At 43.4% G+C, this 25,909-nt stretch overlaps 2 protein-coding genes across 5 annotated transcripts; one reads left to right on the top strand and one right to left on the bottom strand.

Annotated features, from left to right (window-relative positions):
* Positions 1–3,366: 3,366 nt before the first annotated feature.
* ARMCX3 (armadillo repeat containing X-linked 3) lies at positions 3,367–8,382 on the bottom strand. 2 transcript variants are annotated; one of them, XM_055267605.2, is made up of 5 exons: positions 7,945–8,382; positions 7,328–7,435; positions 7,003–7,063; positions 6,671–6,741; positions 3,367–6,387 (listed from the first exon to the last, which is right to left on the bottom strand). In XM_055267605.2, exon 5 carries the CDS (start codon positions 6,239–6,241, stop codon positions 5,102–5,104), a length of 1,140 nt encoding a protein of 379 aa, XP_055123580.1. In that variant the 5' UTR covers positions 6,242–6,387; positions 6,671–6,741; positions 7,003–7,063; positions 7,328–7,435; positions 7,945–8,382; the 3' UTR covers positions 3,367–5,101. The 2 variants fall into 2 exon arrangements, with proteins under 2 accessions (XP_055123580.1, XP_055123581.1); XM_055267606.2 differs by having other exon boundaries at positions 7,328–7,407; positions 7,945–8,181.
* A 4,793-nt stretch (positions 8,383–13,175) lies between these two features.
* LOC129475989 (protein ARMCX6) lies at positions 13,176–16,080 on the top strand. Of its 3 annotated transcripts, none has more exons than XM_055268518.2 (5): positions 13,176–13,316; positions 13,617–13,698; positions 14,052–14,133; positions 14,223–14,325; positions 14,429–16,080. In XM_055268518.2, the coding sequence occupies exon 5, from the start codon at positions 14,575–14,577 to the stop codon at positions 15,475–15,477; it is 903 nt and encodes a 300-aa protein (XP_055124493.1). In that variant the 5' UTR covers positions 13,176–13,316; positions 13,617–13,698; positions 14,052–14,133; positions 14,223–14,325; positions 14,429–14,574; the 3' UTR covers positions 15,478–16,080. The 3 variants fall into 3 exon arrangements, 2 of the variants coding, with proteins under 2 accessions (XP_055124493.1, XP_055124494.1); XR_008654872.2 differs by having other exon boundaries at positions 13,201–13,316; positions 14,223–14,523; positions 15,435–16,080; XM_055268519.2 differs by lacking the exon at positions 14,223–14,325.
* Positions 16,081–25,909: the final 9,829 nt, after the last annotated feature.

Below are 25,909 nucleotides of genomic sequence, written 5' to 3'. Positions count from 1 at the left end.
AAGAGATATCTTTACTCCCATGTTCATTGCAGCATTATTCACAATAGCCAAGACGTGGAATCAACCTAAGTGTCCGTCATTGGATGGATAAAGAAAATGTGGCACATGGAAATGGAAATACAAAGGAAACAATTCAGCCTTTAAAAAGAAGAAAATTCTAGCCAGCCAGGTGTACTGGCACTGGCCTGTAGTCCTAGCTAATTCAGAGGCTGGGGTGGGGGATCTCTTGAGCCCAGGAGTTTGATACCAGCGTGGGCAACGTAATAAGACTCTTATGTCTTACGTCTCTTAAAAAAAAAAAGAAGGAAAATTTGTCAGTTGCGACATTTGCAATAACATGTGTTAATCTAGAAAACATTGTACTAGGTGAAATAAGTCAGGCACAAAAAGACAAATAATGCATGATCTCACTTATATGTGGAATCTTAAAAAGTCGAATTCATAGAAGTAGAGTAGAATGGTAGTTACCAGGGGATGGGGGTAAGGGGAGGCACAAGGAAGGGAGAGATGTTTCTTAAAGGGTACAAAGTTTCAGTTAGACGAAAGGATTAAGTTCTAGTAGTCTATTTCACTGCATGGGGACTATACTTAATAACAACATATTGTATATTCCAAAATTGCTTAAAAAGTGGATTTTAAATGTTCCCACCACAAATGATTAGTATGTAAGTTGTTGTATATGTTAATCGGCCTGTTTTAATCATTCCACAATGTATTCATGTGTCATAACGTGACACTGTACTCCATAAATACATACTTTTTGTTATTTGTCATTTTTAAAAAATATAATTTAAAAAAGTAATCACACTGCTAAAAAAAAAAGTATTTTTCTCTTAAACTCTGTTTGATAGCGAATTTGATCATATATGTTAATAGTCATAAAACTACCACCCACTGATGCTCTGCCTCTGCTAAAGGAGGATCTGGGCAGACAAAATTTATAATTGTGTCCAGGGAGAAATGTGCTGCATCTCTTGAATACAAGAACTGGATTTCAGCAATAACTTTATCCTCACAGCGGAGATGGAGCCACCAGGTTCTCCTAATTTGAGGGCACCCTGTTAGAATAAAGTTACCTCTCTGATAAGGCTTCTTTCACTCCCTTCTCCCCTCTCCCTTCTCTCCCACCTATCCCCTAAAGCATACGTTGCCTAAGCCCTTAGCACAATACCTGAGAGGGCCCCAGTGGAGAGGGTCAAGCACTGAGCTATGCCACTCAGATAAGTAAATATTACTTATCCTGCTAATACCACACCCTCAGGGCAGGGCAGATCAGGGACCCCAGGATGGTGGTGACACGGCTCTGGCTTAAAAGCAAGAAAGAGCCATGGTTTAAACATAAAAACCAGAAAACGTCTTCAGCCTGGGATGTGATGCAAAATAAATGTAAAAAGCTAGCATTGAAAATAGTATGAATCATTATCTAAAAGGCCATTCTCAAGGGAACTTAGCAAAGAAATTAATGAAAGAGAGCCATAAACATAAAATTTGCCTGAACCACATCAATTTGCTAAGCCTACACTTGGAATCTCTTTTGAAAAAAGACAGGTAAAATGTGAATTTTTCAAAAAAGAAAATCCATTTCCTGAGCCTTGAAATATTATGTATATTGGCTGACAATTTACAACAGAACAACACTCCACTTTTGTAAAATCGCCTTTGAACATGTTTGCACTGGGATAGATCCACTTATATTCCTAAAACTGTTACATGAGAACAAAACCAAAATAGCAGGACATCCTCTGAGTTTCTGGTTTCCTTGGTTTCCCAGAAGCTGCCATCCTTTCTAAAGAGAAGACACTGCCTCCTTCATGCGCCAATGGGCTGCCACAATCAGCTACAATGCTAGAACTCTGCCCCTTCCAAAAGGATTGAGAGTGACAACCTCCCATGTGAAAACATTGGGACATCAACGTGTGACCTGGCTGCCTGGACCAGGCAGTCACACATCTATCTCATACACTTTTCCCAGACTCTGGGTTCAATCTAAATAAGACCAGGTGCAGGACATCAAAAATTCATGCAGTGCACATGTGGCCATGCCAAGCTAAGACTAGTTCCTTCTCAGTCGCTTTTTGTCCAACAAAGGTTCCAAAAATTCTTGGCATCCAGTCACACCCCTGGTCAACTTATGACCAGAGCAACAACAGTTATTATTCTGTATTAAATGCCCACTGATACATGGCATGGTGTCATGGGAATTGAAGAGTCAGAGAAGCCCAGAGAGGCTACCAGCCATGATCTCCCAGAAGGAGAAAATAAAGAAAAGTAGGAGGAAGGAAGTGGAAAGAAGAATGAGAAGGAACAAAGGAATGGGGAAAGGAGCAGATGGGTGCTAGTCAGGCCTGTACCTGCCTCACTGGGGCTTTTTACTACTCGAGTTAGCCTCATTCTCACCCCAGGTGTAAAAGTCACTCCACATCTCAAGTTCAACATGGCTTGATCTGGATTTTTGTTAAATGTTCAAGCTACATATCTGGGTCAAGGCACAAGTTTGTACTCATCAACTCTATTTTTTCAAGTATTATAACTCCAATGAATATTATTCTTTTTTGAGGAAAAAAGTTTTAAATCAGGCACTGAAAATTTTTTGATAGTATAATCCAATTTTGTGTAAAGAATATATATGAATAGTAAAAGTGTCTGGAAGGGTATACATTGTTTCAATTCTGTGCTTCTCTCCCCAGCTGCCCATAGTCCCTTACAGTTCTTTTGCAGCCCTTCACTCTGACTCTGCACCTTATCTCTGAAGGGCCACATCTACTTCCATGTGCTCCATTATCATCCATCCTCCAATGACTCTCAAATCCTTATTTGCAGCCTGTTCATCTCCTCTGAGCACCAGATCAATACATTCAAATGACAGTAGAATATCCCCATCTGAGTGTCACACAGGTACATCAAATTGAATTTATTTTAAAGGAATTAATCCTCCCCACCCCATCTCCCCACAAATCTTTCTCTCTCTCACCTAACAATAGGAACAAGAAAAAACGTTACTTCACTTTTCCATCACCCCACCTTTAAAACTGGTGTTAAATGAGTTTCTACATATGCATGATTTAGTAGGCTTACCATACCCAGCAACTTTAAGCCAACCTGGTTTTATCTCTACTACAAATATTACAGTACATACAGGGAAACCTGGGTATAAAACCAGGTAAGTGAATAGAGGACTTTACCCTTTCCTGGCCTCATATATAAAGCAGGATAACATCCCCCAAACAACTAGAAATATATCGCAGAGGCTGATGTGATCATGGCTGAGGAAACATTTTGGATTTTTTGAAAAGAAAGAAAACTCTACTCCTGTGAGAAATTATTTTAACAGTTGCCTTGCAGGAATGACAGAACTTTACACAGTCGTCACTTAATAAATGTTAACCTTTATTGTTACTATTATTTATTAAATGACACTAAAACATGGCAGAATGCGCCAGCAAAACAAAAGTCAACCAAAAAACTATCAACCCTGCATTCTAGGTAATTAAGGGTGCTCAATTTTCTTAATTAACTACTATGTGCCAGAACATTGTAAGTACTTTGCATATATTACCTCATTGAATCCTCACAATAAGCCTTATCTTCACCATTTATCTATCATTTCAGAGAAGAAACTTCAACCTACCTCAGTTTTAATCTAAATATTTCTTCCATTCAGTATGTGTTCCAATCAATCACTTGCTCCATTCCCAACACTTTTCTTTTTCAAAAACTTCCTAAAAATCAATACCCATTTTAGATAAATAAAAACACATAGATGAATAAAAAGTAAAAAAGTAAAGATCACTCATTATTCTTCTACCCAAAGATAACTACTGTTTCTATCTGGATATCTATAACTCAAGTTTTTAGTGTCCTTTTAAACATATGTTTTATTAGTCTCAAAAAATGGAATTATACTTCGAATACTTCTATCTACCCTTTTTTTCTTTCTCACTTCACAATGCATAATGAATAGCTTTTCCTGGCAATATAGATTTCTATCAGCATACTTAAAATATCCTACTGTGTGAACATTCCTTACTTTATAACCAATCCAATACGCTAGATACTTAAATTGTTTCCAATTTTTACTAGCTTAGACAATGCTGGAATGAACAGCCTTGTACATACAATCTTTGGGCAATCATTCAATTACTTCCTTAGGACAAAGGGTTTACATAGTTTAAGGCTTATGATCTGTATTACCAAATGGCCACCACTAAGGTGTGAAAGGCTCCATTTTGCCACACCCTCATTGACACTACTCAGTAATAGATAGAGACTTTCATATGGACCCCAATTATTTTCTAGTAAAAAAAGATTTAGTGGCTCTGGGTGTTCAACGGGATAATATTCAAACAACTCTCCACAACTGGCTTCACCCAGCTTTCCAAAATTATCTACTCCCACTCTCCACACTCTCTACTCTAAGCAGAATGATCTCCTGACTGTCATAGGAAGAGGGTTCCTACTTCCATGCCTTTCTCACACCGTGCCCCCCTCGTCTTGTCTCATGGAATTCCCTAACCACCCTACCCCATTCAGGACTCATTTTCAATTGCCACCTCCTCTGTGAAGCTTTAGCCGACTAGCACATCCCACAGAAGCTTTTGCCTCCTCTGTGCTCTCAGAGGGAACATCTGACAATGAGTACATTCTTCAGATATTCTGTCATCTTTTGGTTTGTATGTTTCTTATCTCTCCAACTAGATTATAAACTGAAGGACAGGGATGGTTTCTTTCTTTCTTCTTTTTTTTCTTTCCAGCATTAACATACAATTTTATTGATGATACACAAATTAAATCAATGAAAATGACAGAAAGGAGCTTACTTATGATGAATTGGTTCACTGTCACTTATGCAGAAGAAATAGCAAAATATTTCAATCTAGGCAGCGAGATAAAAAGCAACAAACATGTTTTCAGAACAAGTAGTGATATTCATTCATCCATCTTAAACCTAAAGACCAATTCGGTTAAATATCAGCATTGATGATACAATATGATATTCATTATTCAAAACTGGCAGCTGAAAGGATTCCTTTACCATATAAACAAGGTGGAGAAAATGAATAGTTTACAATGTGTGTTGCTTCTAAATTACAAAATCAAGGTGTTATTCCTGGCTCTTTGGGAACATATGTTCAGCCAGTTTGGCCATGAATTTTCCAACTTTTACTTTCACCAAAAAATCATGGTGGCTTTCTATTCCCAGAACCTTATCAGCACACACTTGAAATTCTTTTAAAAAGAAAAAAAGTGAACCTTCACCGAATTGATTCTGAGTAGGTTCATTTTCTTCCCATTTGAAATTATCATTTATGTTCTCAAATATGACCAGAAGTTTAAGAATAACTTCTTTGTTCTCCTTCTTATTAAAGAGGGAGCCCAGTGAAGATGGTACTTGGGCCCGGAGTAGTTCCCTAGTCATGGCTGGATTTTCAGCCAAATTCAAAAGGAGTTTCAGAACCTGAAGTTTGGTTTCTTCATTTCCCGCTGAAAATAAACGAAAAAAGTCAGAAATGGAATTAGCAAGCATGTGCTGATACTCATTAGTAACAGTCATATTTGTAAGCAATCTCAGTCCAGCAAGCTGCACAGATGAGTTCAAACGAGAAGTGATTGTGTCATCACACACTTGATTCATGTATACCTTAAGCCTGCGCTGATTTTCAGCATTCACACTCAAGTTATTCAGGACAATTAAAGCCTTTTCCTTAACTATGGGATCCCGAGTATTGAGAATCTTTGCGACAATTGGGAGACCACCCAGATCACGAATAATATCTCTGTTAAATGCATAAGCAGCATTGTTACCCAGAGCAATTAAAGCTGCTTCAAGAATGTAAGGCTTTTCAGACATCTCAACCAAGCAAAGAACCTTTTGTAGCTCTTGAGGGGACAAAATGGTATCATCTGAGTTGGGGGAAGCCCGTTTCTGGACAGCCCGACGTGCCCGGGTAGCCCTGGCCCTTGCCCTGGCCCTAGCTCTGGTTCCAGCTTCAGTCCCAATCCGGGCCCAAGGTGGGTACCATACTATACTCTTGCTCTCATTGCTGTCATCATCATCATCAGACCAGTCATTATACCTGGCCCCAGAACAGTCCCCAGCATCATCCACATCCCCAGATCCACCCTCAGCCATTTTTTCCTTGTTCTGTTTTCTTCCCCTAGTCAGTCTATAAATGCAATAGCAGGCGCCAGCCCCAATCACCAGGCCTGCGGTCACCCAGCCTACTTTCCTGGCGTAGCCCATGCAATCGTCCCTGACAATAGCAGGGACCAAGGAATAGAGTCGTCACTCAGGCCGGGGGAGGAAGGCTGTGGGACTGGGCTCGAGCCTGTGGAGGGTGATCGTCTTCAGCCACTTCAAGGCCACAAGAGCTGATTCTGGAGGTTGACCTAGGAGTGGAAGAAGAAAATTGGGTTTGAGTTTCTCTTCTGCTTGTGTTGCCCCATGCAGGGAGTTGCGCAGAGGGACAAGGTAATAATAATTGAATGCTAGGTAGGAAATGTCGATTGTTGACAAAAACTCTACGCCTTTCATGTCAGCCTTTCCCTCTCCATCCCAGGTCACCCCGCCCAAAGCCTAGATAATGTCAATGGAATCCACTGATTCTGCTGGGGTCTCAGTCACCACAACCTCAGATGTCCCCAGGGACCTGACTAGAACCTTTGCACTAACCTCCTCTAGACAAGCAGTTTGCCCCTTCTTCTTTTCCCTGGTGGTGTGCCACGCCCAACAACCTTTCCAATCTGCAGAGAGACCCGAGCCAGTGAGAACGGAGCACTTGATGGATTGACTGTTGATTCGTTGCTTTCCTGAATCACCATTCCGGTTACCAGGTTTGTTTTTAACCTCTTTATGCTATCCCAAACATGCACAGGTCTGCCCCCTCCCTAGCCTGAAATGGGAGGGAGGTAAGGAAAATAAAGCAGGATTGGAAGAGCCTGTCCAAAGTGCCGGCGATTTCTAACCCCTCCCCCACTCCAGACAGCCCCCACGCCCACACCGACCTCTACTGATCGGAGGAAACTTCCTCCCTCGCTTCAAGCGGAGCCACCTGCTACAGCAGACCTGCAGGATGACAGATCGAAAACATGGAGAGTAAGTGCTGTTGAGAGAGGAGGATTATGAACAAACTATCCGATAGGTTTCCCTGCTGTCATTTCCCCCACTTCCCCCCAACCACAGACACACAAAGCACGCCATTTCGCCACAGTCCGGGGAGTGCAAGAAACACATTCGGACTCAGACCTGTACCTAGATTATTACCTTCTCTGCCTTCTCCCCACCCCCGCCGCCACCCCCGTCCCTCCTAGGGTCCCCAGATGGTCTTACCCTCAAATCGACCTTCACCGATTAGGATTAAATTCCTTCCTCTTCTTTTGCCCGGCGTTGTGCCGCAACCTACAGAAAGACTGGCCACCCGGGAGAGGCTTGGAACCACTGGACACAGAGCCATGGTCAGTAAGACACAGCCACAGGCAGAAAGACGGGAAACTGCCGCCACTGAGTGCTTGGTGGACGGACTAGTCCCCAGAACACAAAACTCTTTTCTAATTCGGAGGCCTGGTTGTCAGAGGTTTCCCACCCCTATTACCTCTCTTGGGGTTCTGCTGACATATCACGTTGCATCTCACCACCCCCGCCCCCATATCCAGCCATTCCCCTCCGGCACTGTCCTGGTGGACTAGGGGCCAACACCCAGGCCACAGCTCCCTTTCCGGATTGCGGCCCTAGGCTCCAAGCAGATTCCCATCTCCCGATCTCTGAGCTCTTCCCCAAACACCCCCCAGCTCACCGTTTCGCAGCATCGAAATGGGCTGCAGGCGGGACATATGTCTTGGAAAGCGGGCGGCGAGTGGGAGAAACGACGGAGGCGCCTCAGTACCCGCGACGGTCTCGGCCCTACGCCCTCAAGCACCCCGACTTTATGGAATCTCCCAGGTACTGACCTGCAGGGATCCGGGACAATTTCCTTCTCCTCTTCCTTTTTCCCTCCGCCGCAGGCCCGCCCGCCCTCAGGGCAATGGGGAGCTGGTACTCAGACGGGAACAACGACCAGGACAAGAAGGACTTCTGCACACGTCAGCTCTTGGTCACGTGAGAGCTACGTCATCCACCAACTCGGGTCCCCAATTTCCCCTCCCACCAGCAGTGCGGCAGAAGAGGGCCCGCCCCCCTCCTTTCCCTCCCCCACACCAGGCCTTATTACTCTTTCTTCTTCGATAATCTCATCACCTTGTAGTTGTGTTTCCCTTCCACCGATTACCAGAAAGGGACGGCATCTTCCCCTGGGGCTACGGGCCACTTGTACTTTTTATGAAAAATTACCTCTTCCTTCACTAGGCTCCTGGGACAGCAGCCTCTCCCTCCACCTCCCCTCCCCCGAGCTATTAAAGTCTACCATTTCCTCTGAAATCTAGTCCCAGATCTGAAAGGAACAAGCGATCAGAAAAGAAAATCTGGAATGAGAGTGTGGTTTTTACTTTCTTAATACTTTGTTATTTTTGTTCCGTCCTCCCCCGCCCCCAGCCTGCATTCTTTTTACGAGAAAAAAAAATACTATAAAGCTATTTCCATTTTAGAAAAAAATGAGTGGAGGCTGAAGAATGATGTTGGGTGATGGCCTCCAAAAGTCCCACATTTTCTCACTTGGTGGAGAGTGTTACACACTTCACTCAAAGCAATCTTAATGTCTTCTGGGGCCTAGCACACAGCACAGCCCTGAATGAGCTAATCAGTGTGTCTGGCAATATGTAAATCTTCTGACTAGACCAGTTTTCTGAATAGGAGAGCTACAGACTTTCACCTGCACCCATTAGCAAGGAGGAGGCATTAAACCTACAAAAGCCAGACCGCAGGAAAAAAAAAAAAAAAAAACTGAGGAGAAAACATAAGTGCACAGTAGGTATCTGTGAGATAAAGCATGCACACTGAAAAAATGAGTGTGCATAAAAAGGACATTACAAAATATGCTTGGGCAAAATAGAGAATATCATCTATAAATGACATAAGTATTAGAGGAACATAGACCAAGACAAAATTGGCTGAAACCAGAACCTAGCAATTAGTATGAAACTATTTCACTCACTGGTTTGATAAACTGAATAATTCACCCATCATCAATGATTTACCTTTTTTAAAGTAGGAAAAGGAATAAAATAATTACATCCCCTCATTATTTAAGTTAACCAGATTTGATTTCAGTTGCTTGCAAACAAACCACCTTAACTAAAGCACAATACAAAAACAGGTAACAATACAAAAAGTAATATAGCTTTTCAGAACATAGGGTCTTCAGTGAGATATTCCCTAATAGTTTGAATAAAAGGTTATTATTTGAGTATAACTTTTAAAATACACAGACAATATGGGAGTACATCAAGAGACTGAGGAAGTTGAGAACAGGCAAACCCCCAGGAAAATTCATATCTATGTAATTTCTGGGAGGCAGTTCTAGAATGTGACTGAAATTTATTTAGTAAACAGAAACCAAATCAACTATATGATCCTGTGTTTAGAGAAAGATCATGTGTAGCAAAGGGGCTTATTCAAGCATAGGAATATATGAAAAGGACAGTCAGAAGAAAGTGTTGGTATTTCCCACCCAAGCACTGTCTGGAGGAGAAAAAGTGTTGGCTAAGGAGAATGGAACATTTCACTTTCTCTGGCAGAGTCATGCCCATGATGTGTAATAGTACTTCATGCGTCCTCAGCTGAAACCCCCTTCTTAAAATGAACAAATACCCTTGCTCTGATGGCAGGCTCACCAAACAACCTTCTAAGGTTGTGGTTTCCCAAGTAGTAGCTTGTCTACAGGGAAAGAATGGGCAGGTAAGACGGACTGAAGCCTCCAGTACCCCTGCCAATTGTATTTCTCAGGGCAAATTATTCAGTTGTCACTCCTGTTGAAACAGCTTCCCTTGTGGTCTACTTATGGGGAGAGAATGCAGAGATCCCTAGGTTTGAGCATTCAGATCTGTTTATATATAAGTCTCTATGAATGGGAGTCTTTCCTTGAGGCATCCAGAAGCAACTCTTCTCAGCATACAAACAAAATCAGGATTTGGTCATGCAATACTGAGGAAGAGACCCTGAACTGTAGATGCAACCTTATGGGAATCCTGTGGGAGAAGCCAGGTGGCCTTGGCTCAAAGGACAACCTTGTGCATCACCATTTCATAACCATACCTTTCTAATGTTTAGTTAATGGTGGAAATTACAACTAAGATACTCTGTGGCATATTATGCCCCTAGCACTTCTGTTATAGATAAATAAAAGGTTAATTTCCAAAGTGATTAAAGGGCTCCTGCAAATCAACAACATCTGAAACAGTTTAAATTTCTCCCTGGGAAAAGAAAGGAAGTGCATTTTACATTTTACATACCCTATTGTTTTCCTCAGCAAAAGGGTGGGTATTGTGCCCAAAACAGAACAACCAAAAGCTGCCTTACTAAAATTTCAATCTTCATCAGAGAGATAAAAACCTAAAAACCGGTGGACTTATGACATCCTGAAAGGACATCTATCAATTCCTTCTACCTAAACCCCTCAGAAATGAGCCTTGTCTTCAACATTTCCTCCTTAAGTTAAACAGGCTTGTTCTCTGTTGCTTGCAACCAAACAACCTTAAGTAAGACACAATACCAAAATTACACAATACAAAAAGTAATATAACTTTTCAAGATAACAACTTTCTATAATTTATTTTTTTCATCCTCCACAATTCCATTAGTGTCACCATTTGCTGGTCGTTTTTTGTTTCTGGGTACTTTGTAAGTTACATATCACATGTGAACTGATTTAAGCCAAAAGTTTTGTTTTGGCAGTGGTTTCACAGTAGTTTTTTGCGGACTCAGGAACTTTTAACAGTCCTGTCTGAGGACTTCTTTAAGCATTTTCTTTTCTCAATTTTGAAAGGTATGTGAGCCTTATAACATGTCCTTAAGTAAATATTTGTTGGTAGATGCATAATGGAGAGCAAAGTAGTTTTTTTTTTTTAATGCTAGTCTCCAGGTAGGAATTGGTAGAATCGTGGATCGGAAGAACAAAGGGGTAAGAGAATTGAAAGGGTTTTTATAACCATGGAGTTTTAGGAAGTTTTAGACAGGGAGTGGATTCAAACCAGGAAAGGTCTGCCATACTGGGAGAATGGTAGTGAGAAGTTATACATTGGACTAAGTGGAGAATATACCAAAAGGGTGGAGATATTTTATACTAGTGAGGAGACGTAGGAGTAAAGTTTTTGTCCTTGAAGGCTGGCTAAGTGTTGTGAAAGTGAGTTCTTATTGTAAAGCCATGTCTGTGACACCAAGTCATCTGTCTTTATTAAGCTTTACATACTCCTTAGTTTTTTCTAATGTATATATTCAAAACAAACAAAAGCCACTTATACAACCACCTAGCAGCCAAACACTGAATGATGGACTGTTGAATCTGAGAGTTCTGTTAGTAAGCCTTCATAAGTATAATTCACTTGTCTAAGGGAAGTTAATAAAGGGTCATGAAAAAAAAATGAGGTAAAGATTTAGAGAGATAAGATGTGACATTGGTGAGTTTGGACTGTAAAAGGGGAAGACCAGAAAGTTGTGACATATTGACTTCTGAATATTCACCAGCAAGGCAATAGGACTCCCTGGCTTGCCTCCTGAAAGGGCCTCCTCCACACAGGGGCCCCTCACTGGGGAGCCCCTCCCTCTGGGGTGTCATATTTCAAAGTTCTAAGAGGTTGCCTAGAGTGTCTATATTTAGAGTATGACTGCTCAGCAGGGACAGGTGGATGCATGAGGACTAACTTCTGCATACTTGGTCCCTGAGTTTTGGGATTATTCTGAGGGGCTTGTACTGGTGGCTCAGTGAAGTTGTAACAGAAGGCAGGAAATGAAAAGTCCTTTTTTTCTGGCAACTGCTTGAGATCCTGTGCATTGCCCTTCCACTTGTGAGGGGAAAAAATGACACAGACATCAGGGGTGTTGCACTGATTCCCAGTCACCCACAGACCCTCACCACCATCTCCACTGGAAAATGCTGAACACTCACCACTGCTAGGGTAGCATACAATACATGAGTGGCAGACAGCAGAGAGATCGCCAACAGTGTCATGATGGAAAGAAAATTACCTCTATCAAGTCTCATTTTCATCAATAGGATAACAGGAAATTCTCTAATTTCTGGATGATTTATAGGTTGCACCACAAACTTCGGAATAGATTGTAAATAAAGCCCTGTGAATGAAAAACAGGCTAATCTGTGGAGTCACTAATCTGTAAAGTTCATCTGAAGATGTAAGATTCATCTGAAGTTGGGGTCTGCATAAAATCTGTCCTTTGAAGCCAGAGTGAAAGTCACCCAGCAATCTTCTATGAAGATCTCAGTCATCTGACACCTAATACTATGAGTTCAGCCAGGAGAAAGAAAGGAACAATAGTTCACTTTCTTAAAATGGTCAAAATTAGAACACTGACCTTCTCAGTATAGATTTATTTATCCATCAATTTATAAATCATGTTGAAAGCACAATTGGCTTTGTTTGTAAGGGTGTGTTTTTACATTTTAATATGTTGTTTGAAAGCTGCTATTTCCTATGCAGTCAGAAGAAAATATGTTCAGCTTAATACAAACTAACTTCACCAAATCAATGAGGCCTCCTATTAACTGGGAAATCTTGCTTATGTTATATACATTTTTGTAAAAAAAAAAAAGATTTGAATTATTTCTTCTCCAAGTAGGAAAAGCTTTATTGTTTTTTTCCGATTACAAAATAGTGTAGTTCAAGTCAATAAAAAAGAAAGGACAAAATATAACTTAAATGTTATCAAAATACTAATTAAAACCTCACCACTGCCTGGACTTCCATTTCTGCCCTCTCACCCAATGTTGGTGCAGAGACTGAACATGGAAAAGTGTAGAAATTTAAGAAAGGGGCTGCAGGAGTTTCAGAGCCAAGGAAAGGATGAGACAATTCCCCAAGAAGTGTAAATGAAGGGTAGACCCAGGAAAAGATGCTGCCCCTTCCTGCAATTAGAGAAACACAAATTCAAACACCAGAAAGACAGGGCCACTTCTGGTTTCTGGTATTGTTACAGAGGAAAAAAGTGACAGGGCCCACTGTGGGGGTTGAGGGGGAGATACAAGGCAGGCTGGCGCCTGCCGCACTGCTTGTGGGAGTGGAAATTGGGGGCCAGAGCTCACTGGTGACGTGGCCGTCACGTGACCAAGAGCCGCCTAGAGCACAAGTCCTGCTAGTCGCCTCCGTCTGGGTACCAGCCCCCTATTACTCTGCAGGCGTGTGAAGAAAGAAGGAAACTAGCTCGGACCGTGCAGGTCGGTGGGAGGGTGGGCGCTGCTTGAGAGGAGGTATGGGTGGAAGAGGGCCAAGAACGCCACAGATCCGAGTTCAGGCCGATCACAGCTGGGTCCCTTTCTCGCCTACTTTCTAAATACTGCTACCCACCCCCACCCCACCCCGTGCTCATTTTAGTAGAGAGAAGTGGCGGGTTTCGGGTGGGGGTGAGGGGAGTGAATGGCGTTTCCAGAGACTCCGAGAAAAGAAAGGTTCCAGTGTCCCGGGTGCTGGTCCGTCCACCAAGCACTCCGTCCCCTCGGTCCCTTGTCTGTTTGCAGGTTTGTAGGTCTGTTGGCCTGTAGGTTTCGGCAGAAGTCTCAGCGAGAGAAGGAGAAAACTGCCTTGGCTGGAACCTTGCAGGTCAGTGTGAAGGTGGGATTAGCCCAGGACCATGGGTGGGGGTGGCGGAGGAGGGGGCTGGGATATGAGAGGGCCAGGTCCGAGTCGCCCTCTCCTGGCCCCTTCTTTCTCCACACCCCCTCCCATTTCAGTGCAGGGAAAGGGGTGTGGCGGCCTTTGCTGGGGAAATGGCGGACGACAAGTGGGGCGGGGGAGGCCTGCGTCCGGAAAGTCAGTAGAGTATGAGAAATCTTTTAAACTCAAGTGCCTAAAATTCACAAAAGCAGAAATTGGGACCAGTGTCCTCAGTTCATCCACTACACTTTCATTTCTCCATTGCCGCCTACCTGTCTTTGCATTTGTCCTTCTGCCAGACTCTATCCTCTGTCACCGTGGAGGGACCACTGACAACAGAAGACAAGAGAAAACGAAGGAATTTATCTGACTTTGGTAGAGGTTAGTGAGAGAAACTGCCCTTAATCTTTGGGGGTGGAGGTCTGGTGAAGGAGACTACCTGAGAGGTACTCACACTGTCACCCTCCTAGCTATCATAGCACAGACCCATCTCCTGCCCTTCCCTGTGGACCCAGGAAGAGAAACGGGGGCTCCTGAGGTCGATAGAGGAAGACAGAAAAGAACAAAGAAATTGTATCCTTTTAATCTGCCTTTATCACCAACTCGAAATCCACCCTGTCTGTGAGGCACAAAGCCAAACATAGTCCCGAGCCCTAATACTCTGTTTCACCCATAGATTCATCACGACAAAGCTACAAGAGCCTGGAAGAAGCTAAAGACTGCTTCCCTCCATCCTTACTCACCCTGGACCTGAGAGACCTCTTCAATCAGGTGGAGCAAGGCCCTCTCCTGTCCTGCCCCAAGGCTGGCACAGACTTGAGCATGGGCCGGGCTCGGGAAGTGGGTTGGATGGCGGCAGGACTGATGATTGGGGCTGGTGCCTGCTACTGCGTTTACAAACTGACCATAGGAAGAGATGACAGTGAGAAGCTGGAGGAGGAGGAGGAAGAGGAGTGGGACGATGACCAGGAGCTGGATGAGGAGGAGCCTGATATTTGGTTTGATTTTGAAACTATGGCTCGGCCCTGGACTGAGGATGGGGATTGGACTGAACCTGGGGCCCCAGGTGGCACTGAGGACAGGCCCTCAGGGGGAGGCAAGGCCAACCGAGCACACCCAATAAAACAGCGGCCATTCCCCTATGAACATAAAAATACTTGGAGTGCTCAAAACTTTAAAAATAGCAGTTGTGTTCTGGACCTCTCCAAGTGTCTTTTCATTCAGGGAAAACTGTTGTTTGCCGAGCCCAAGGATGCGGGCTTTCCGTTTGGCCAGGATATCAATAGCCATGTGGCCAGCCTGTCAATGGCTAGAAACACGAGCCCCACTCCAGACCCCACTGTTAGAGAGGCTTTGTGTGCCCCGGATAGCTTACATGCGAGTATTGAAAGTCAGGGCCAGATTAAGATGTACATCAATGAAGTGTGTCGGGAGACTGTGTCACGTTGCTGCAACTCATTTCTGCAGCAGGCCGGATTAAATTTGTTAATAAGCATGACAGTTATTAATAACATGCTTGCCAAGTCCGTTTCAGACTTGAAGTTTCCTTTGATATCAGAGGGAAGTGGATGTGCTAAGGTTCAGGTTTTGAAACCGCTGATGGGTTTGTCTGAAAAGCCAGTCTTGGCGGGGGAGTTAGTCAGTGCCCAGATGCTCTTCTCATTCATGTCCCTCTGTATCAGAAATGGAAACAGAGAGATTCTCCTGGAAACCCCTGCCCCATAAACGGCCCTCTCGAACACAATGGGACGGAATCCACCCACAACGCGCTTGGTTTGCAGATGTCAAAGAATCTGCAGAGGGTGCTACTGAAGATCCAGCCTTAGCCAATCACCACCTCATTGGGTGAAAGTTCCAGGGCTCAATCCAGGACCACACTCTTATTGGCCAGGCAGGGGCTCCCACAGAGCTTTGAGTAACTTCTTGGTTGTGCAGTCTGCAGGCAATGTTGGCATTGTAAATTCCTCCCTTGCAGCCTCCTTCATGTGGTGAGGGGATCACTTCAGCTGCCTGCTGTGGACAAAGAACATCAAATTACGGCATCACGAGTGCTATTGTTGCCTGTGGTGGTCTCCCTGTCCAAGCGGACCGCTTTGCAGAGACCAGAGGCATATCGCAGCTTGAGCTGAAAATGCATCTGTTGCAGCTTAGGTTGAATTATTTTTCGTTTACTCTTTCTTCTACACGCGCCTGATGGATAGTGAACCTATTCATCAAAAAAGTGCACTGCTCTTCTGTCTATTGTACCGACTTAACCTCTTCCTCTTCCACCCAAGTCCGCATCTGTGTGTATCATCAATAAAGTTGTGTGCTTTGATTGGCAGAAAAGAGTCATGGTCCTTGTCCTTGAGTTTACAGTCTGCACGGAGAGAAGGACAGAAAAAAAGCACGGTAAACGCCAGCTGACTGGAACGTCTGCTCCCTGACAAATGCAGGCTTATCGGTGCTCACAGGACGCAGGGATAGAGAGGGGCTGCAGTGCTCAGAATAAACTTCAAGAAGGGGCTGGGAGCGGGGGTGGGGGAAGGGGAGGGGCACAGCGGGGGAGTTCGTGGAATTGGGATGGAAAGTTCAGAGGACTGAAAGAGACAATACTCATGGAGCAGGCAGCACCGTGCCCGGCACAGAGAAATCCCTTCTTAATGTCTTTTCCTTGACTGCCAGCCTGGAGAGAAAGGTCAGTAACCCTGGCCTTTTCGATTGTCTGCGCATCCCGACGTGGGGATGGGGACCGGGGTGGAACAGGTGGGGGCGCTCTACCACGCATCGGGGCGCATTTATTGCACAGTGATGGCGATAAAGGTTGCCGCTTGCCCAGCACCTACCCTGTGTAGTTCTATCCCTCCTGCGAAGCCACGGGGAAATCTGCTTCCAGCCCTCCTTCTCTCTTCCTTGGATCCCCAGGGCTACTTCCTGGCAGAGTGAGAGGGTTGGCCGCTGCTCCCTTTGGAGCAACCTCCTTTCTTCCATATCCCCACTACCTGTGGTGGGACCCAGGAAGGGAACAGTGGAGCCCTCCATCAACTAGCTGCGGGGGTGATAGGGCAGATGCTGAGGGCACTTGGCACGACCGTGGCCACTCCATCCATCCGGAGACACCTCCACACTCTCCATCTGAGGTTCCTGCACCTTGCCAGGAAAGGAAGAACCCGTGGGCGCAGAAGCACTCCATGGGTCAGGGCAGCTCGTTCTGCCCCGCCCCCACCTCCAACATTACCAGATCCCGCCCATCAGCAAAGCCAGGTTCCCTGCATGTTTGTGATGTGTGTGTCAAGAAGTGGTCCCCTTCCCTAAAGCCATGGCAAACCCAGTAAACACATCTGCTTCCCCTTGGGCAAGGCTGCTGCCGTGCCCGGTGCCCTCTCAGTCTCCCAGGGCTGCTGCTGTGGGTCACTGTGCCCTGGGCAGCCGCAATCTCTGTGGTGCTGGGCGTTCTGCTTGTTCTCTTCCACACAGAACAAAGCTTTCTTTTCTTGTCTTATTCTCCCTTCCCCCCGCAGCTTGCGTTCCAGGTGGGTTACAACTTTCCTGCTTGTACCATCTGCCCCACAGTCCATGCTGGCCACAGGGCCTGAGCGCCTGCCGGGTCCCCTGACCAACTCTGGGAAACCCTCTCACCTGGAATGGGGACCAGACCTCTTCCCAGGCCCTGGTGCCTGGGATGGCCAACAAGTGACTTGCTGTTGTTGTGACACCACACCCCCCGTCAAGGCTCACACTGCTGGGGCTTACTTGGCTGGCTCTGGGAGCCCTGTCTCGGTTCCTAAGGGTTCCTGATAGCTGTCAGAAGGACCACCCTTTCTCCCAAGCCAACCGCAGTCTGGCTGGGCAATCTGATTTCAAAGGGGATTTCCCTGCAGACAGCTCCGTGTGCACTTTTCCCAGTGGAGCCTGCTTCGCCAATGCTGTCTTCAGTGACACCTCATTGCCCAGTCTCTTTGAGCACAAAGGCATCCTCCTAGCCTGTGGTCCCGAATTAGCATGCACCTCCCTACTTCCCTGCACGCTACCGAGTTTGCCTTTACGTAGACTTGTCCACCATCTCTGAGGCACTTGACACCTTGAGGCCGCAGCTGAGTCCTAACTCAGGGAGCGCCCCAGAGGCTTTCTGTCCATCTCCTGAGCAAACTCTGTCACAGAAAAGCCCATCAGCGTCCAAGTGTCTCCACGGCGTTGTCTTGGCCCAAGTCAAAACCCTCCTGTCCATTTGCTGGCACTGCCCTCCCGAAAGCACTCACGCACAGCCCTTCTGTCCTGCCCCTCATCCCCTGACTGGTTGCAGTGCCTGGGTACGAGCCCAGTTCCCGTGGATTCTGCCTCCCTGGGATGCTCGGGGGAGTCGGGAGCAGGCCTGCCTCCCAGGGCCTGATCAAGACACTCAGAGGTTCTCAGCACTGGCAAGGGCGCCGGTGCCCCCATTCCACATGTAACGCAAACATAAAAACAGCCCTGAGCCATCAATCACAATACATACCTGCCTGCTGCAACCAAAAGACAGCCTTTCTGGGCTTCCCCGTGGCAAACATTGGGAAAGGTCATCAATCCTGAGCTTGCCACATTCTGTGGGAAGTGCTCTGCCTCGATGGTGCCGCCCCAGCCTGAGCCCATCTCTTGTGTCAATCTGGAACTGCCGCCACAGGCTGTCTTCCACCTCCTGAAAGGGCCCTGAGTTTTCCTTCTCATCTATCTTACGAGCACGTTTCCATTTGGTGCCTGTAGGCACTGACTGACTTCCAGACCAACTTCAGGTGCCCTCCCCAGCCTGCTGCCTCTCCTAGGGATTTTGTGGTTTGCCACCCCCACCCCGCCCCCCTCCAGGTGAGTGCACACAAGGTTGCAGACAACCAGCTTCCCGGCAGGCACGTCCTGTCTCAGACGCTGGATCCTCACCGGGGTGCTCTGTGTCACTCTCAAAGCAGTATCCACCACGATCCCCTTACTTTTAAGTGCCACCCTGGACCAGCGTAGCCCTCACCCAGTCCGTCCCTCTGACGATGCACCACTGGGCTAAGAGTTGGGCAGCTGTGGCAAGGGGTCGCTCTTGCCTCTCTTCTGAGGGACACTGGCTGCTCTATGATGCAGATTGGCACTGCACCAGAGTCCAGCAGAGTGCTGCAGAGGGCCGGCCCTTGCCCCGTCAGTTACAGATGCCAGATGTGTCTTCTCACTGGCTGCCACTTCCCTACTCTCTCTGCTCATGGCCTCCTTTCCATCCTGGAGATCCATTTTCCCTTATTGCCTCTTGTTTTGGTGTGACGTTTAGGACAGCCTTTCCCACTTTCCCATGAACACAGTCTCCTTGGCAGTTTTCTCCTTCTTTCACACCTTTCTATTCAGAGTTTTGTCTCATCGATCTGCCTGGAATTTACTTTTGTGCAAGGTGAGAGACAGTGATGTGACTTGACTTCTTTTCCCACATGATTAGCCGATGAGCCCAGCACCACTGGTTGAGCACTCCGTTCTAGTGCTGTCTGTGGCACGTTCTGGGATCCTCATGCGCCCAGCTGCGCACCCGCTCTGTGGTTTCCAGGCATTAAAGTTTCTCCTGAGGCACATCCCTTTCCCTTAGGAACGTCTTACTGACTTGGAGTCCCTCAGCTCACTAGGTGGCCTAAGGCAGGTGGTGTGTGTGTGTGTGTGTGTTGGTGGAGAGAGCTGTGTTGGTGCTTGTGAGCAAGCCTCTGCTCCAGGTACATTCTCAGGACATATTGCGGCCCACAGGAAGCTTAGGAACTCTCATCCCGCCAAGCTTTGCATCATGGCAAACTGGGCACTGGTCTCTCTCCTCTCCCAAATTACCGTATCTGTACAATAAAAGTTGCAGAACAGTGTACTGTGTATATAATTGTAAATATTGTATATCCCATAACACTATAAACTGTTTTTTGTGATTATACATTTCCTAAATATAGTGTCGAGTATCTCTGGAATGATGCACAAAGAAAAGGTCGCTTTGGTTTATTTTTTGGCTCCTAGCAAGTATTATATATTAGATTTGCAAGGGAAAAGATCAATAACTCACTTAATTGTGTTTTTGTGTCCTTTGTGCCTCTTGAATTTTGTACTTATGTATCCATGTCCCATTGGAAAATAAATTTACTAAAAGGCAATTATTGCAGATTTCTGTAAAAGCTGTTGATGTAGCATTGTCATTCCATAGTCAGAATCTTTTGGTGAACTCTCGTATTAATTTTATTATATTGTCTCTTTTTTCTTTCTGACTTCTTAAGTAGATAAACGTACTGTACAAATTATGACAGTTTTATCTCTTCTTATTCAATAGTTTTTAGTTCATTTCTTTTATTTATCTCATTGCACTGTCAGGGACCTCCAGAAAAACAATATTGATGATATGGCACATATTGGTCACATTTCTGATTTTAATGGTCGATGTTTCAGTGTAAGGTTGGTGTTTGCTGGAGGTTTCTGAATAAGTAATATGTGATATGTTTATGTAATAGAATTTACAGGCATTAAAAATGAGTGAACGGCCAGGCGTGGTGGCTCACGCCTGTAATCCTGGCACTTTGGGAGGCCGAGGAGAGTGGATCACCTGAGGTCGGGAGATTGATACCAGCCAAATCAACATGGAGAAACCCCCATCTCTACTAAAAATAAAGAATTAGCCGGGTGTGGTGGCGTATGCCTGTAGTCTCAGCCATTCGGGAGGCTGAGGCAGAAGAATCGCTTGAACCCAGGAAGCGGAGGTTGCGGTGAGCCAAGATCGCGCCATTGCACTGCAACCTGGGCAACAAGAGCAAAACTCCTTCTCAAAAAAATAAATAAATAAAAAGAAAGAGTGAACTAGATCTCTATGTATCAAGCTAGGCAGTTTTCAGAAACCTAATGTTGAATGAAATAATCAATTTGCAGAAAGACGTAGTATAATGCCATTTATATAATTTTAAACATATGAAACTATATGCTATATTGATACAGATATTTATAGCAAGATTTAAAATGGACACTGAAAGACGCGCATCAATTTTGCAATATCAATTGCCTCTGGGAACGGCTGGAGGAAAATGTGACTCCAACAATATATACAGTTTAATTTTATCTATTAAGAAAAAGATTATAAACAAATATAAAGAAAGCATTAACATTGCTAATTATGGATGATGTATACATAGATCCTCATTGTTTTTTCTCTATCTTTTTTTTTAAATTAAAACTAAAGATGTATTGTGTACCCAATACAATTAATTTTAAAAATTCCTTCACCTAGACATATTCTCAAGAAATTTTATGATAATAAGGACTGAAGGAGACCCTAAAAGCTTCCCAGGATAAGGGGAATGCCACCTACAAATCAAACTGGCATCAGACTTCCTAGTCATAATACTTGATGATAAATGTCGATGTATAAATGCCTTGAAATCCTTAGAGAATATGCTTTTCTCTAGTATTCTATTCCTAAACACACTATCAAGCAAGTATATAGTGACAATAAAGATGTCTTCAGGACTGAAATTACTCAGAAAATTGACCTCTTGTAGAATTTTCCTTAGAAAATTGACCTCCTGTAGAATTTTCCTTAGAAAATTGTTTGAACATGTACTCCCACAAAATGAGGTAGTAATCAATTGAAAAGTAAATATGGAATCCAGGAAATAGTGATCCCAACTTGGAAAAGTAATAAAGGTTACTTTTAAGGTGATGGTCAAATAATAGGTCCTGATTGACCAGACCAAAGTGGAGCAATATGATAGAAGATTTAGGGTAGTGGATGAACTCATGAATAAAAAGAGACTTGGTAAAATGAATTGAGAGGTTAGAAAATGAGAGGTTAGAAAAACTAGAGGGTGCGATAAAAGCAAATAAGGGAAGAAAAACAATTAGAAGATCATCTAAGAAAATACTATAGTAATGACCCTCCCTGTATCCATGCCTCCCTGTATCCATGCCTCCCTGTATCCATGCCATTGTATAGTCCCCTCCCACATTGACACTGGGCCTGGCCACGTGATTTGCTTTGGCCAGTTTAAATGTTAGGAAACATGACAAAAGAGGAGGCCTGGACAGAGCATTTTCAGTGAGACTTGCACTCTTTCTGCTCTGAAACCACCATGTGTGGAGCTGCCCAGGCTAACCTGTGTAGGGTAAGACCACATAGCACAGAGATGAACTGTTTCAATTGAGGAATCCTAGAAAGAATTGTCAGATAAAATATAGGAGTCCCAGTTAAATGTGAATTTCAGCTGAACATCAAATAAATTTTTAGTGTATGTGTTTTCCAAATATTATATGAGACATACTTATACTTTAAAAATATTAATTGTTCATCTTGAATTCAAATTAATCTGGGCATACTGTATTTTAATTTGCTGGATATAGCAATCCTAGCTACAGGAAAACCAGCCCTCAGCTAATCTGCCAGCTGACTCCAGCCGCATGAAAAACCTCAGGCAAGACTAGCAGAAGAACTAATCAGATAAGCCCAATACGAACTACCAATCCACAAAATAACCAGCAAATAAGATGGCTATTTAAAGTCACTGAGTTTTGGAGTGTTTTTTTTTTTAATTCAACAATAGAAAACAGATGAACAAAACAAAACAAAAATGTGTACTTGCTCCAAAAGTGCAGCAAATTAAGATACAGAATGAATTCAGCATTTTGATGGAATGTAAGGAAAAAGAATCTATTAAGTCTTGAATGTAAGAACAGTCCCCCTTACGTGACACAAGAGCCTTGAGCTGGAATATTTCTAAACAACTATAGTGGGCTCGATTAAATCATAACCTAATCCCAGATGTCTCTTGAATCTGACCTGGGCACATAAGATGGGGCAGGCTTGAACTAGCTCCCAACTTACTAAGAGTGATACAGGTAAATATTCCCAGAGTAAGACGCATTCACAACGTGATATAGTTTATTTCTACCTTGCACCTAGCTGCACTACACCAGAAGGTAGTACATAAGTAGACGATGATTACATGGCTCCCATAGAAGTCTGAAGTGACCAAATGGATATGAAGGCAACCCTTCTATATCCCAAGAAAGGCTTAGGTTGAACTTGTGAAAGCATCTGAGATAGCTGAGTACTAGTCACGTGATATTATCCTCAAAAGGGTACCTTCATGCGATCATAAAATCAAAGGGAGCTTGCCTTTTTAATGGAGAGAATGCAGTTGAACTTCCTGCTTTATATAACCATCTGCATGCAGCTAAGTTCCAGTTTACTTTTATATTCTGTTCTGTAACAGCCAGATCTTTCTCCCATTAAAGCTTTCTGCTTTCAACTCTAGACATTGAAAACCATGAAGTGTGTTTAGTTTATTATGACTCCGTAAATGCTGCCCATTGTTGAGCCAAGTAGTGTCCTAGTGCTTGAACCCATCTTGTATAGTTTTAGAAAATGATTCACATATCACCTGTGGGGATGAGATTTTAAGTAGACATGAGATTTAGTTGACAGAATGTGGGATATAGAAGATGATAAAAGGCAGAAGAAAGAATAGTGGAATGGATATCCTCATTTTACAAAGTGCAAAGTGAAGAAATACTAGTGGAAGTTTATGAAATAAAATAAAGTTATATGTATATTAGTTAAAGTTAAATTTAGCTACTTTATATGTTTTATTTTTATTGCCTGCTTCTTTCACAGGAAAACCAGCTTAATAAAGGCTACCTCTGCCCTGCTCACTACCAAATTTCAAATGTTTTGAATAGTGCATGGCACACAATGGTGCTCAAGAAATATCAGTGGACTGCATGATTAAACTAAAATAATAATAATGCTATAAAAATGGGAATAAGAGGGGGGAGAAAGTATGATAATATAAATGAGCTAAAGTGTCTTATTTTCATATCAAAAATTCATTAGGAATACAAGTGTATTTCAGGAGTCTTGAAGATAACCACAAGAACAGGGTTTCCCAGGCACTATTAACATTTTAAGCCAGGGACTGTCCTGTGCATTGTACGATCCCTGGTCTCTACTTACAAGATGCCAGTAGCACTCTTTCCCCCAGTGGTGACAACCAAAAATGTCTTTGAACAGTGACAAATGTCCCCTAGGGAGCAATATCACTCCTAGTTGAGAACCGCTGCATCGTAAGGAGTTAAAAATCAGGAAAGTTGAGAAAAGTTTGGCATTCTAGAAAGTGATACTGAATCTAGGCAAGTTCAAAAGGGAAAACCGTTTTTATTATAAATTCTGTACTACAGAGTTTTTGTCAAGCGTATGTATTGTTTTGATACATATTAATATTTATTCAAAAACATTACTGAGGTAGAATCAATGGGGCTTTGTGACAAGCTGGCAATATAGAGTGAAAAAGACGGAAGAGTCAATAATGATTAGGGTTCTGGCATGTGCAACTGGGTGGATGATTGTTGTTTTCATGAAGACAGGGAATACAGGCGGGGGAATAGTTTTGTTGTAGGAGCAGAGAATAATGGCTCCAATTTCAAATATGTTGAGCATGAAATATCTGTGAGATATGTAAGCTGTAGGCATCAAATAAATTAATCTTGAACTTCAGATATATAGACATGTGAGTCATTAATATATAGATGATAATTGAATCAATGGCAGTGGATGAGATTCCTGGAAAAAGAAGAGACTTGAGAACAGGACCCCAAGGAACAGCAGTATACTGAGTGTGTAATATTTTAGTCTGTTTTATGCATCTTAATTTTTAAATTAATAGGACTATACTGTAAATACGGTTTAAGATTTTTTACAAACAAATTGTATCTTTGCAAAAATAATGCACATTTATTGAAGCCATTTCAAAAACATGTAGATAAGCACAAACTACTCTCCAGAACCAGAACTGCAGCTTCAGGCCTCGATGATCAAACAGAGTAGGCATTGAGCACTAATTATGTGCCAGGCAGATGGAGATTCGATAGTAAACAAAACAGACACCATTCTTGTGTTAATACAGCTTATTATCTAGTAGAAAATATCGTCAAAGAAAATAGGAATTTACAAAGGAGTGTGATGAATGGTATAAAAATTAATAATGGAAATCCACTTCACCTACAGATGCAGTGGGATGTGATTAAAGCATCTTCAATGTCCTCCATTTTCCTCTTATTTGGCATGAGCTTAGTTGCAAGAACAGGAAGAAACTATTTTGAGTTCCTTTGCTCCCTATACCGTGTAGTAAGAACGTTCAGGAAGGATGACAGAGAACATGGAGTTGTTTGCCATTGTGGGCCTTACTAGAGGCTCTGTCCAAACCAAGCTTCTCAGTATTCTGGGTTCTGACTCGTTCACAGAGAGTGTCTCCTTGGATTTGTAAATTGGTTTTATACTTTATAATCTGTTCAGTTAATTTTCCAGAAACTCCCTAGCTACACTCTTGAGTCACTCACTCGGTAACACCAAATTCCAAAAAGAGAGAGACTGTATATTTCTCAAAAATAAGAAGCATGCACAAGTTGACAGCACCTCAATGGACCCTATGGGTTATAAGAAGCGGAAAGATATTGAGATAAAGAAATCACAGAGACAGGTCATGTTTGCACGAAGCAATCTGTTCCCTTGGTAACATTGTAGTTGACCCTGCCCCTGGGTAGCAGGAGAGAGCCCCAGCTGTCTTGCAAAGCCCCAGCTACCTCTTTGTAATGGCTTGGGCCACAAGGAAAATTGTTGACATTAGGGAAGACAATGCTGGCCCTAATCTTAGAAGAACTATCTGCAAATAACTGATTTGAGAAAATCTGATATTTCTTAAATATGGTGAATTAAAATGAAACTGGCATACAAGGTAAACACAAATAATACATGAAAAAGAGAGAAAAGGGACATAAAAACTAAATGGCAGATGATGAAAAGTCATCTGAAAAACGTTACCATAAAGTAGATGAAATTTTGCACCAAATATTTCATATGAATTTGAAAGTTTTAATAAAGCAAGTAAGCAAGAGCTCAAGAAAGGAATGGCAAAATAAGAATGAGAAGAAATGTGATCTGTGAGGCTTCTGTGAAGAATGTGAAAAAAGAAATTTAACAATCACAGAGATGAAAGCAAAAATGGCAGAAGCACAAGGAAGAGAGAAACCATGGCAAAAGTATAGTAATTAGTGTCAAATCTATGTATATTTAGGACTAAGACCAAAACAAATGTGGTGATTATGTTTACAGAATGAATGTAATGGTGATACACTCAGATGGAGAAGCAATTATACAATGAACAAC

Source organism: Symphalangus syndactylus, chromosome X (assembly GCF_028878055.3).
Source record: "Symphalangus syndactylus isolate Jambi chromosome X, NHGRI_mSymSyn1-v2.1_pri, whole genome shotgun sequence".
NCBI lineage: Eukaryota > Metazoa > Chordata > Mammalia > Primates > Hylobatidae > Symphalangus > Symphalangus syndactylus.
The sequence above is the reverse complement of the archived record's forward strand: the minus strand, read 5'-3'. Positions and strand labels throughout refer to the sequence as shown.

Excerpts from the sequence above, each read along its gene's own strand:
- ARMCX3 (XM_055267605.2), bottom strand. The coding sequence starts at position 6,241 with ATGGGCTACGCCAGGAAAGTAGGCTGGGTGACCGCAGGCCTGGTGATT.
- LOC129475989 (XM_055268519.2), top strand. The coding sequence starts at position 14,575 with ATGGGCCGGGCTCGGGAAGTGGGTTGGATGGCGGCAGGACTGATGATT.